Below are 13,779 nucleotides of genomic sequence, written 5' to 3'. Positions count from 1 at the left end.
CTCCGCACTGCACTTGCAAATTGATTGTATTTTAATGAAGTTCTGTTGCCCGCTAAAAATAGTCAACTCTCCATTCAGAGGGGCGGATCGCCGGCGGGGGGCGACGGTCCAGGGGCGTGGTGCGGGAATTTCTATCTGGGCGCATTCCAAGTGCAGCAATAGATCGGCAGTAACTAATTCCAAATGCCAGCTATTACGACAAACTGGTTTGATCGGAAAAGCGTGCCTCGTATGCTCGACTCTCCCATTCGCTCAACCTCCCATCGCCTGCCCCGCCCCCCAGCGCCCCCCTTTTCAGAACGCTCGCGCGCACTTCTAACTGAAACCGAAATGATTCGATGTTTTCCCCGCTGCACCGACTTTAAGTTGAATAATTGTTGCTGGGGTTGCCCTGCACTGAGAAAATTGTTTGCAATCGAATTGGAACTCGTTATTCCTTTGCGGTTTGGAAAATATTGTTGCAGACCTTGAATGCCTCAGTACGATAAAATTGTGAAGTAGACCAAAAACTAAATTAGCTATTTAGGTAGTTTAAACTTTTCTTGCAGTGCACCATGGCACACGTAACCCACTGGTCAACTGCCGGACGCGTCTTGGGAGCGGGTCGCACTTGGGGTAACCCCCGGGACGGGGCGTTACCAGATCCGATCCCAAAGGGGGCTGGCCTCGTTACTAGGGGCCATTTGGTCATTTGAAGGATCATTAGGCATGCATGGGAAAGGCCGTCAATCAAAGCGTGTTTTTGGGAAACGGGAACGGTTCCCCGCAACTAAGATTGTATTTCTGGCATGGTGATATGGGAGTTCTTTGACTTTGGCACCGCTGATAATGGAAAGGATTGAGGGACCAGACTTTGGGCGACAGATAAGACATGTCTAGGAAGGCCATTATCTCTCTTTGGGCGCTGATAATGACAGCCTTAATCGCTTTCAAGTACAAACGGTTGGTGTGTATTAGTAGAGGTTTTGAATTAAACATTAAACTTCAAAAATGTCCCAAGGATAGGATATAGGATATAGGACCCTCTGTATAGATACCCCAGTATAGATACCCTTCTAGGGCTTGCATAACCCTGCATACCCTGCATACCCTCTATTGATCTTTCCTTGCACACCTTTTTTTTATAGTTTCGCAAGCTTGCATCAGCTCGGAAACTAATTTCGATGGAACCCATAGACAATTACGTTTATTCTCGCCATGAATCACCGCCGCAGTGATTCAGCAGGGCGGTCCAACTGCATCCCCCGGCTGCCTAGGGCCCACCCCTTTTAGCCACCACCCACTGTAGCCGGACAATTTGCATTGCCTCGTGAAACACGGCAAGTGGACGAGTATCTGTATCTGTATCTGCATCTGTATCTGTATCTGGTATACCCGCTTGGCTAAGCACTCTCGCTGGGGGAACTGCCCAGAGTTCTGTTCTGGGACCCGCGCGATTCAACAGGTTTGATCCGATCAGGCCGCCTGCCAGGCCATTTACTACTCGGCTTGGATTTTTTCCCGCTATTCAAAGTGCCACACAGCTGAAATAAATTAATTGCTTAATTGTGGCTGCTGCCTTAGCGGCATCTTATTCGAGATGAAATTTGCTTTTAATTAAAAACTCTCCGCCAGGCGAGGGCGAGTCTTTCTATCGCTCAGCACTATTGGCATCACGGTAAAAAGCATCGCACTATTAGATGAAAGGTTAATAAATTGCATTTGGATATTGGATAGTTATAAGTGCATACCCAATGCTAGCTGAGCATCTGTCCTCATGGTAACACAAACATACACTTGTGTGATCTGTTGAAACGGGGCTAGTTCTCAGAGTTTCGCCCGGTGTATTCTCTGGGCTTTCCAACCTTCAGAGATGCCTGTGCGTGGGGGTTTTCCTCTGCCCCTGTGTGCGTCCCCATGGACGTGTGTGTTTGGCTTTTATTAGACCAAAGTCGTGCGCTTCGTTAGCCAAAAGCTGAGTGAGTGAGTGAGTGAGTGAAACGCGTTCTGCGTGGGATTCTCTAATACGATGATGGTGGTGGCTGCTATTTGGGTTTTGGCCGATTCTAAAACTGGTTTTCCACTTGGCCAACTTGCCCATCAAGGAGTCGCCACGAAACGAAATCGAATGGCAGTTGAATAATACGGACAAAAACAAAAACATAAACCGCAACAACAAAGAGCTAAATTGCGCATAACATTTGAATAATTAAGCACTGCCTTTCTCGCCTGTTTTTTGTTTAGTGTCGTATTGGTGTGTTGGTGTATATAATTTCAGATTACCCGGCCAGGGATTCTCCCAAGATTCGCCGCAGAAATTCCTAAGCTTGCTTCTTGACCTGAATTCCTCGCCAGTCTTCACAGGGAAATCTCCAGAGCAATAAAGGAAACCTTTTCCTCCGCCCACTGCTTCGGTTTGGGTTTCATAATCGAAGCGAAAGCCGAGCTGGCGATGTTTCGAAATCCATTACTCGGATTTCCAGCTTTGCGTCTTCCTAGGGATCCTCACTCCGCAGATACAAATGTATCTGAGCTGGCTTTGCCCTTTTTCCAGCTCTAACGGGAACCGGACCCACACCGGGAACCTCTTACGGAGCGGTACAGCTACGTCGTCCCGTCTCTGTTTAGATCTGAGTATCTATGCATCTGAAGCTGCCTTGATTTTCTCATTTTCTCACACTCCAGCGCCGCGGAACGAGGAACGCCAGCGGGCTTGGGACCATAAAGAAAAGCTGACTCGGAAAAGGGTGCTTTAAACGGGAAGGAAGAAGGGGGAGTGGGGAGGTGGGGCGGGGAAAAAGCTACAGAGAGGGGAAATGTAGGAAGACAGAGTGTGGTGGGCCCTCTGTGCGCAGCTAAATGCTTTTGATTTCTATTTTCGGTATATGTACCTCTATGAGACCGGCTTCTAACGGTCGCTCTACTGCTGCCCAAATGGAAAGCGCATCTGTTTTGAAACACAAAGTAACTTTGAGTATGCTTGGTATCGAATTATTGAGTGCAAATACCCTTCGCCTGCCCCTTTGCCACTCCAATCACGGGAACCGTCGAGAACAGAACTGAGGAACAGAGCCGAAGACACCAGCAGCAAGCAGCAGTCATAATTACGAGGTTAACCTTAAGAGTTGACACAAATCCGGGCCAGAGCCAAAAGCGAGGTACGGCGGCCTCTGTCGCTCGTTCCCAGCAATTAACTTCGAATGACACCAAATGCCACCGAGGCACGCCACCACTCAGTCCACCAACTCGCCGAGTCGCCGAGTCGCCATCCACATCCACATCCACCATCTGAAATCTAGAGGAGCCGCTCCACGCCGCCCACCATCGGATCGCAATTGCAAGTGAACGGCAACTTTGATGCCGCCCACCAAGCGACAAAGCTTCCATACCCTCGCCAAAGGGTATCATTATCGTTACTGGGCACTGGGCTCTACTGCGCAGTGATTATGTGCTTCATTGCCTAGGACGACGTCGCTAAGTATCTGTGTATCTGTTCAGGGCTTTGAAATAGAGTGCGGTCTATCTTGGCTTATTTAACCATAATAACCTGGCTGGCACTCAGCGTTATGAACATTTAGTATTCCAACTGGAAACTATATTGAATATAATTAACTTTTTCTTGATCAACACTATCAGTTCATATCTAATCTGCAGGGTATGCGAAGTTCCGATCCCAAATTCGGTTTCAGCTAGGCTTCTCTACCAGCTGCCGACGATGTTGATGTTGTTGATGATGCCGTTGATGCCGTTGATGATCTTAGCTGGCTTTGGGCATGGGCAGTTTTGCGGTTTATTTGATCGGTGATCGTTGATCGTTGCTCATGGTGTTCGACTAGCATTCCATCGATTTGTATGTAGGAGACTGGAAGGCGGAAAGGGAGCGACAGGGAGGAAGTCTTACAGTTTTGTAACGATCGAGAGATGTGCTCCCCGACACACAGAGGTTCCCTTGTGAAGTGCAATTGAAACACTGTGTGAATTTTGTAAGCGCCAAGCTCTGTGTTTTGTTTGTTTGTCGGTATGTGCATGTGCCTGTTTGTGTGCGAGTGTGAGAGTGCTTGTGACTTGTAACTCCATCTAATGCAGAGAGAGAAGTATCTGCAAGTTGCACACAGCCGTTCTAATGCCTAGTATCTACAAGTTTGCTTTGGCTTGCACTTAAGCTGCATGAGATTCCAAAGCTATGCCCAATTTCGTGGAGTTTTTCTCCGTGTATGAGCCTTGCTTGGCCACCGCTCCCCACCTCGCCACCCCCCCCTGCGAAACCCACGATCTGCGTGGCTCATTCAATTCAAATGGCTCGTGATTTCGTAAGCCCGCTTTTGTTGTTGCCCCGCTGGGGGCTGATGGAGCTGCTGGAGCTGTTGGAGCTGCTGGGTTGTTGCTGCTGCAGCGGATTCGAGATTCGAGGCCATCGAGAGACGACTGCAAGTGCGACTTTGGCTGCAGTTAGACGTCGTCGAGAGATTTGCAGCATTTTTCTCCGTCTGCGTCTCAGTCTCCGTCTGCGTCTGCGTTTCGTTTCTTTTTGTGTGGCGTGATGACCTTGAGCCGCTCATTTTAGCCAAGTGGCTCTGTGCGGTGTGTTGGCCAAGTGGCTGAGTTGCCAGCATGTGAGCGAGCATGGGTCGGTTACCCAGTTCCAGTTACTTTTGGCACCTCTCGTTGGAGCACCTTGTCTTCCCTCGCAGCACTGGCCATTGAAAGTCGAGGCACAAAGTCAATTACAATAACTAGATAGTATTGCGATCCGGGGTTGAGCCACTCACACCACTCATACCACCCTTACCACATGTTCCGGCCATTCTAATTCGACTGTACTATAACTACACTTATCTGCTGTCTAGGAATGGCAATTGTTTGAAATAAAGCTGCACTAATGATTTTTATAATTGATTCCATAGCAATGTCTCAAAAGGAAAAGGCCAAAATAAAAATGTTACAATCCTGAGAAGAAGTTGTTGTTTGGTTATTTGTATTATCTATTAAATAAATAAGACTAAAATAGACTGTGTTTTATACATTGGCGGATTGAAGGATACAATGTGCAAACTATACCCTTTCTCTGCCTGTCAAAATTTGTATTAAAATCTAGGCCCAATGGAAATACATTTGCTAGTACGGTGGATCTTCGGCTGCCTGGTAGTTGTAAGTTCTTCCTGCGGACGGGAGATTTTCATCTTACTATCCCATTCCCGTTTGCATATCCAGGTTCAAGGATTGGTTTCAGCGGAGCCCTTGCCCGCTCCCCATCAGGAATCCCTGGCTGTCGAGCCAGATTGGCTACCAAGCGGGTATGAAGAGCCAGTGGAGCAGAGGAGCATCGTAATGCGATCCAAACGGACACTCGATGACAATGGCGAGGAAATAGTCTACCGGGTGTCCCCTAGCGACACCAAAGATCGAGGTTGCCAAGGACTCCGATACGGACCGACAACCCCGGGAGGGCAAGCCCAGTTGACTGCCAGCTGGCTTGTTTGCATCCCGACCAGCCTGTTTCTTGCTCGCCTTGTAAGAGTTGTGATTGAGATAAATCAGCTAACAGCTTACTAGTTTTCCTCCTTTGGGCCACATAAGTGAGCTATTTGCTCAGAGGCAAGGGTGGTGCATAGTGCGGGGAAGTACATTCTCTTCGCATCGTCATTTTCAGCCAAGTTTTCTGCTGTCGCAGTTCGTTTCATATGCGTTTCGCGAAATTGTCACAACCACAAGCGATGACCTAATTACCTGGGGGCTCTTGGGCCCCAAGTATCCAAGATACGGGGGTATTCTTGGGGGCCTGTTCTTGGCAGTTCTTGGTTGTTCTTGGCTTCGCCGTTCACGTTTACTGAGTTAGCAAGAAATGCCTCGAATGTTGCAACAGCAGCGCTTCGGGCACTCATGAGACATACATTTGGCCATCCAAAATCGAGCGAAGCGAATTTCGCAAATAATTGGAGCAGTTTGCCAACGCTCACGTTTTGGGCAAGGTAACACTTGCTAAAGCCAAGGTAAAGACAGCTCGGATAGTGGCATATGTGGAAAAAACGCAGTGCCACGCCAGAGCGAAGGGAAAAACTCCGGAATCGATACCCATGTGGATTCTTATCGCCGCAGAGGGAGGGAGGATGGGGATGAGTCCTGTTGCCGATTAGCCGCTGCCCTGCCACATCGATAAGGCAAATCAACACTCGATAAGCGTCCTGGGACGAGGCCCACTGCCGTCCTTATCGCTGCCAGGAGTTATGGGAGTTGTGGGCTATCAAAGTGTTTGTATCTGCACTCAGAAGTTTCCGATCTCTATCACTACGTAAATCGGCACACAGGAAGGTAAGCTACTGCTTGCCACTTGATTATCTAAATAGGTTTTTAGATTGATCGCCAATATGAAATTGCATCTGTTAATTGAAATACTCTGTAAATTCACAATAACCATTTCTCGCCTCTTCGAATCTTTTCCATCTTCCAGTAAACCACTCCATGCTATTGTTTTCAGTGTGACTGCCCAAAAATGTGTCTTCTGTCACCATACATCCTGGCCTGACTCGATGCGCTGATAGGACGCGATAAAATCACACACAAATCAATATTTAGGTCCTAAAAGGAACGACCGCACATTGCCCACTATCAGTGCGCTCCTCTGGGGGCGTTGACCAGGCGCGCGGTGCCGAGGTCGCTTATCAGCGGAGCTGGGGAGGAAAGCGAAAAGCCGCAAGTCTGGGACATTGTCCGGCGATGACTTTAAAATCCTCCCGGACGCTCGAGGGGCGGAAGACCCGCAGAGGCTTATCACAAGACCGGGCGGCGAGCGTAAATAATACATATACATATGTACATATGTATGTATGTAGAGGGCAGAAGGAAATGCGAGGCAGCGTGGAAATGCCGGCGAGGAGGAGCAGGGCGGGCGGAGGCAGAGTTTTTCCTCGGCCACGGGAAAGCAGGAGAAAAACGTGCGATAGGCCAAGGGGCAAATGAGCTGAAGGAAAGCGCAGAGGAAAAGCAAACCTTTGGCGCTGGCAGAGTACTGGCAAAGTGCATTCGCCCCTCCGCGGAATGGAGTCAATGCCAGGAGTAGGGGACACTCGGCGATATTTCGAGAGGGTAATTCCGCAATGTAAACAAATTAATACTGAGAATCTAACTCACAACACAGCGCAGTCTGCTTCGGAAAAGCCCGCCAATAAGCAGCTAAATCATATTTCCTCTATTGCCAGGGATCGTACTTTTTCTGCGAGTGTAGGGCGCCATGGGTGTCTAGGACCAGGGGAACTGGGTGCTGCTGAAGTGGACAAGTGATAAAGCAAGGAAGAGGCAGAAGAGCGCCGCGTAGAATCCATTAGCAGTCGCTTGGAACGGCATGGATGGAAACTCCCGATGGGTGGGGAGGTGGGGAAATAGGAAAATGGAAAAATGGTGCGGTGCACGCGGAGCAGGCGGCAAAAAGTGCATGTGAATGGGAATGGAAATGGGTGCATGTGGAGTCCGCCAAGTAGCAACCAAGTGCATCCCGACTCCTCTTTCTCCTCGTCTCCACCTCTCCATTCTCCTCGCCACTTCTTTTGGTGGAAAGGGTTCAATGCTCGATTTCTTCTAGCTGCAGTGGTTGCCATGGGAAAGCCGCGAAAACTGCGAACGGGGAACTGGGAAAAGTGTAGGGCAAATGCCTCTGTGCAGGATCATCCCCCAATTACGTTCAATTAAAAACTCGAACAAGCTGTTGTGTAATTTGTGAATTCTGCGGGTAAAGGATCGCTCCGAAAAGCCGACTTGATTGCCTTAATTGAGGTCGCCGCGCATTCAATTCAAGAAGTTCTGCCACCGAAAAGGGAGTAATCACTGGGTAACACGCGTCCGGCGGCATGTCGGATTCCGGAAATTATGCAGGATCCGCGGATGCTACCGATCAGGCAGTTGACTTCCCGATGAGGGCAGGATCAATAGTCCTGGGAACGAAGTGAATCGGAGAAGTTTCAATTAAAGTCCTTCCCAGCAGGAAGTAGTTTATGTGAAATATATTAATATCAATAAAATACATTTAAATCCTATGCTGATAATGTTTTGCCATTAGATTCCAATGGAGTGCTATATTTAAATTGAATTTTATTGACCTACCTTCTGACATTGGTTTAAATATTTTTTATTGATGGTTGACCTATTTCCTAAATGCCCTCTGACTTTCTCTCAACCGTAGAAACACCCCGAATAACCCGAAAAATCGCTCCTCAATTTGTTCATCTAATTATAAACAGCCATCGAGCTGAGCCGATAGCCGATCCTCGGCCGAAGTTCAATGATCCCAGGGAAAACCTGAAGGAAACGTGGAAGAGAGCGAAGAAAAAAGGGCAAACAATGACTCGGCAGACAAAGGAAAAGAAAATGGAAAAATGCCAGTAGATAGGGAAGGGAAGAGGCAAAAGGGCAGAAAGGCAAAAAGACTGAAAGGCAAAAAGGCTGAAAGTCAATGAATATGAATAGCCAAGACAATGAGGCTGCAAAGGCATGAAAGGACGTTCGCCACTCACGTGGACCGAATGCTGATCCTCGAGATGTGCGTGCTGCGATACGCGTGTGTTCCAGGAATAGCAAACAGGACACGCCCACGTCTTTGTCAAGGAATTGGGAAGGAATTCGATCCCGCAGGAGTCTCAATACGTTCGCTAGTTGCTGTTGAGTAATTTGTGCGCTGCTGAGATAAAAATCTGTTAAGCGGTTACCAAACATAAACAAAGTCCGGGGGTGGAAATGATAATCACTACACTGTGAGAAAGGAATTCATCATTTTAGACCACCTACTCATTTTAACAGAAGCATTAGGATAACGGATGAATATATGTGAAATGTGAAAATATAATTAAGCAACTATCTTAAGAGTGTATTCCTTAGAATGGCGATGATGCCTATGGCTTAGATGACAGACATTCTATAGACAATGTAATCCTTTGCAGGAAAACTTTGTTGTTTCGAGTGTGGACATAAGTTAACCCCGGTGCGCGGGGGTGTGATCGGTGATCGGTAGCTCCTTCTGGTCGGATGCAGGCGGTCTATTTTGGGTCGCAGAATCGGGGCACTTAAGGCTCTATGTGGGTCCTTCCCGGGGTTGCGTTGGCTGGGTGACCTTCCCCTGTTGTGGGGGTAAGTTCGGCGCTACTTCGGCTATTTGTGTGCTCCTGCCTGGCAGTGCGGGGATGTCACTCTTCATTACGATTTCCATAAGCAGCCCGCAGATTGCAGTAGCTCCTTCTGCAGGACAATTGCCGGGGATTGAAACTTCCCACATGGGTAGCAATGTATCAATTGAACTGAATTGATCCCCGCAGTCACTTAACTTTTAATGAAACGTCGCTGATTAATCGATTGGAAAGCAAAAAAAAAGAAAAACTCAAGGAGGGACCGAAGATTTTCTGCCTTAATTTCAATTAATTTACCATTAGGATGCCAATCACTCGCCCGATCGATGTGGCCTGAAAATAGAAATGAACTTCGATATGAACCGCCTCTATTTTTATGCTAAACAGTCGGTCAGGTAAGGAGAGAGCTCCTATAAAAGCGAATTCCTGTTCCTTTGTCTATCCACAAATTGCCGGCAGATACACACACACACACGCACACACACAGGCAGGCAAATTGCATTTTTATCTATTTTCTATTTTTACGTGGAAAGTGCCAGCATCGCGGCGAATGCAGCTGAGCGCGCGGAGGATTATAAGGCCCATCATCGACGACGTCGCTTCCTTCCTGCCTTCCAGCCTTCCAGCGTTCCAGCCTTCCTGCCTTCCTGCTGCTGCCGCCGCCCAAATAGCTGTAATAATAAAGTCGATCCCCAGTCCCCAGTCCCTGTTTTCTGTAGGATGCGACAAGAAAAGCAGGAAAAACTCCTTGGCCGCACACACAGATACACCGACACACAGATACACAGATACACACTGCAGGCGCGCAGTTGTCGTCGTCCTATCCCAAAGAGCGGGGATCGTTCTCCCCAGTCCCCCCCTGTCAGTGTTGTCGGGCTGGAGGTTTTCCCGCCAGATCTGTCCTTTTCCGACAACTGAAAATATATACTATCTGCAATGTTTCTTAACTAAATTGTTTTATTTCAATTGAAATTTTATGATATTTTCAGTTTTTGTGTTTAAGATTGAAGCGTGTGTGTGAATTCTAAAAGGATTGAACTGGTCTTAGATTTATATTAGGTTTATATATTATATTAGATTTAAATTATAAAATAATGTTCCTTTCGCACATAAATCCTCTGCTCTCCTAGCTTGAGACATAGCAACAACAAGAGAAAAATATATATTTTCTTTTCCCATTACGTTAGTAGATTTTCTCCACTCCATCTCGCTTTATCCTGTGGAAAGCAGAGGGCTGCCATCTCTGCTGCCTGCTCCTCTGTGTGAGGAGCTGCCTGCTGAGTTCAATGAACCCCCGTCACCTCGTGGGGCAGCGCATTGCCTAGTCGCCGCCTCTGCCGCAGTCGGCTGCAGCTGCAACTACAACTGCAACTGCAACTGCAACGGCGACGGAGGCAGCGCCTCACAATCCTTTTTCTCTGGGCTTTTCTCGGTGCACCCTTCACTTGATCTCTGCTGATCTCTGCCTGCCTCTACGCCCAGCTGGATGCGGAATGTGGTCGTGGTTGCCTCATGTTGCCTCGATGCCGATGCCGTTGCCGTTGCCGATGCCGATGCTGCTGATGCCCTGCCCAAAGGAGCCGCGCAGGAGTTCTCAAGGGTTCCAGTGCGATGCGGATCGGTTCTGGCTGGGGGCTTTGGATTTCACTTCGTGTGGGGAAATGTAAACACCGCCGTCATCATAATCGCTGTCAGCCTCTCAAGGCTGCCTGCCTTGGTGCTGGTGGTAGTGGTGGTGGTGATTGGTGGTGGTTCCACTGGGGGCGGGGGCATGTATCCCTTTCGCTCCTCATTTTTTCGTCGGAATGCCCCGCTTGTTTACTCAAATGTATATTTGATCTTCAGCTGGGGTAATTCTTCGCCTCTGCACCGCTGCCTTCTCGGCGTATTTCGAGACTGAAGTGCACTTGTGTTTATCTGTAAAGGATTTTCAAGGAATCACCCGGGGGCAGCCAGCGTTTTTGCTGATTCTGATTCGATGACATTTCTGGGCGCTGGGGGATCGCATTATCCCGACGTACAGTTGCGCTCAAATCGAGTAAGAAAAGGGTTGAGATTTTGTATCTAAAAGGTTAAGTCTTTTCAGTTTTATCAGAACACAAAAGGGGTGTCTGATTATTGTTAAACATAAATGCCTTTGTAGAAAAGTGTAACATAACATTGGAATGACTTCAGCATTTAATCTTCACAGGCTCGTCGCTTAAACTTGCGTCCTTTATCTGCATTCCAGAAGATCCATCCTCTAAGGAAACAACATTCCCAAAGCACCCCAAGTACAGTCACCACAAACAGTGTTTCGAAAGGATCGGCCAGGGTCCACACCACACACACACTCACACTCGCACACACACGCACACACACGCAAACATGAGTCAACGAGTGAGGGAAGGAGAATAAACAAATCACCAAGCCAGGGGAAGTGCGGGGCAGGAGGGGCAGTTTTCTGGGGACAGGAGTCCTCCATCCTACACACACGTACACGATTGGCGATTATTCATGACTTTGTGGACTGGGAACAGGACATTAAAATTGCTTTTACGCCAACTCATCGGCCAGAGGATCAAACTGGTTCTCGGGCGCTTTGTATGCCACTCACAGTCTTCGGATTCAGATTCAGTTTGGGATTCAGTCCTCACTGAAAAGTCAACAGTCCTCAGACCTCAGTCCTCAGCCGCTCCTTGGAAGTTGGAATCTGGTGAAACCAGTTTGCTGCGCTGCGGTCTCGCACTCCTCTACCTGTTGAGCCTCGCGGATCCCACGAAAAAAGGGATACATCGCATCTGGGAGATATGTTTATCCAGCCGGTGTATATGTGTGTGCGTAGCAATGGTGTGTGTGTGTGCCTGCCTTTTGACGCAATCGCAATCCTTTCGTCCTCGCCACCATCGCTTCTTCGCTGCTGGCGGCTCGTTACTTGTGTCGTTCTGAAATGGGGGTTCCATTTTCGATTCATCGGTCTTTTCGGGTTTCGCTTTGTTTTCCTTGGGATCTTTGTGCTGTGTGTTTGCTTTCGGGTTTGCGTACAGTTTCGAAAGTTAGCAGGGAGTGGAAGCCCGGAGGCTCCAAAGTGGCCTAAAATTGGGCCAAGGAATGATGCCAACCAACCGACTGACTGACGGGGACTTATGGGTTTATTGGGTAAAATTGTGTAAAGAATGAAAGGAGCACATATCTTCTACCGTATAATAAAACTGCGGAAATAGCGAAGTGCAGCATTTAAGGCTGTTTTCTACAAGGCGTGTTTAAGGAGTGTTCGGATAAGGATTGCCAGAGATCTCCGCTATCTGCATGTGAGGTTCCCTTCCCCTTCCTAAGGCGAAGGAATTTGTCAACTCTGTGGATGGCGACTCCGTGCTGTGCATAATAAGTTAAATGAGACTTCTTCACTTTATAACGCGCACAAAAAGTTCCTCTTTTTGTGAAGTGGGCCTGGGCCTGGGAAGGGGTCTTGGCTTCGGTCTCTTACTGAGACTGGGACTGGGAGTGGAACTGGGACTGGAGCTTGGTCCATTCTTGACTGGCCCTCTCAACCCTCTCGGCCCAAGTGACGACGGAGAAAGGCACTTGAACTGCACTCTTTTTCTTTCAATTCCCATTTTTTGCAGGCCCGAGTCTTCTGTGGTCTTTGCATTGTTACGGGAAAATTGTGCGCATGCGCAAATGCGATCAAGAGCAAGACGTGAGGGGCAGGGAGTTTCCCCCCACCGAATCTAGCGACCGCAGCAGGAAAAACAGAGCAAAAGGCCGCACAGAAAGGTAGGAAAATATTGTGTGAAAAGTCGGTCCGGATGGGTGGTTAGGCGGATGGATGGAGGATGGCCAGAGAGTTGAATGCCCGACTCGCGTTCCAGAGGAGGTGACGTTTGGTTAATGAAGGGTTTTGCGAGGTCGCCGTTTTCCTGCCTTCGCATTTTCCTACTCCTCTGTTTTTGGTAAGTGGGAAGTCTAAGCCAAAGCCAAAACCTCACCTGTCGACGCAGGCCAAGTTCTCAGGACCGCCGCCTGGGAAAGCACTTAAATGGTTATTCATGCCCAGCTTAGCTTTTCCTCTGGCCAAGGAAATTGTCTCTGTCGCTCGATCTGTCCATTGCGGTTTTCCGCGGGCCTCTCAGCTCGGCTCAGTTTGGCCGCAGGAAGATGGAAGATGGAAGTTGGAAGCTGGAAGATGGAAGCAACCGCAATCTTGGCCTGGCCCGTATACGTAATTCGCCCGACCAAGAAGGAACTCGCGATCAAACCGCATTTGCGAGTGGGTCTAGGCAATGTCAGGCATCTGTTGCTGCTGCTGTTGCAAATTGCTGAAGGAAACGCACGAGTGCCGCAGGAGAGAGTTGGCAGCAGCACTGGCAACAGCACACAGCGAGAAATGAGGATTCATTGGTGAAATCTGATTTAATAGCAGAATATAACGCACATCAATATCTACCAAGTAAGATCATTAAGCAAGTACTTTGCAGAACTGTTAGCTTTTAATAATAATAAAGGAAGTCATAGATGTAAGTTAAGAACTACTTTCTCCATGTGCAGCGACAGTTGCTCTCTTTTGGTTCATTCAACCCGACAGACACGAGAGCCTTCCAGCTGGGGATAGCCATGGCTATGGCTGCATAGACGGATGAATGGCTGAATGGCTGGATGGCTGGATGGGATGTGTGGATGGACGGATGGTTCTGTTTAGCCGCTCGGCTTC

At 48.4% G+C, this 13,779-nt stretch overlaps 1 protein-coding gene across 1 annotated transcript; it reads left to right on the top strand.

Moving 5' to 3' along the window:
- Positions 1–4,992: 4,992 nt before the first annotated feature.
- LOC122618955 lies at positions 4,993–5,532 on the top strand. The gene is made up of 2 exons (XM_043795548.1): positions 4,993–5,127; positions 5,191–5,532. Exons 1-2 carry the CDS (start codon positions 5,080–5,082, stop codon positions 5,530–5,532), a joined length of 390 nt encoding a protein of 129 aa, XP_043651483.1. The 5' UTR covers positions 4,993–5,079.
- Positions 5,533–13,779: the final 8,247 nt, after the last annotated feature.

Source organism: Drosophila teissieri, chromosome 3R (genome assembly GCF_016746235.2).
Source record: "Drosophila teissieri strain GT53w chromosome 3R, Prin_Dtei_1.1, whole genome shotgun sequence".
NCBI classification, from domain to species: Eukaryota; Metazoa; Arthropoda; class Insecta; order Diptera; family Drosophilidae; genus Drosophila; species Drosophila teissieri.
The sequence above is the reverse complement of the archived record's forward strand: the minus strand, read 5'-3'. Positions and strand labels throughout refer to the sequence as shown.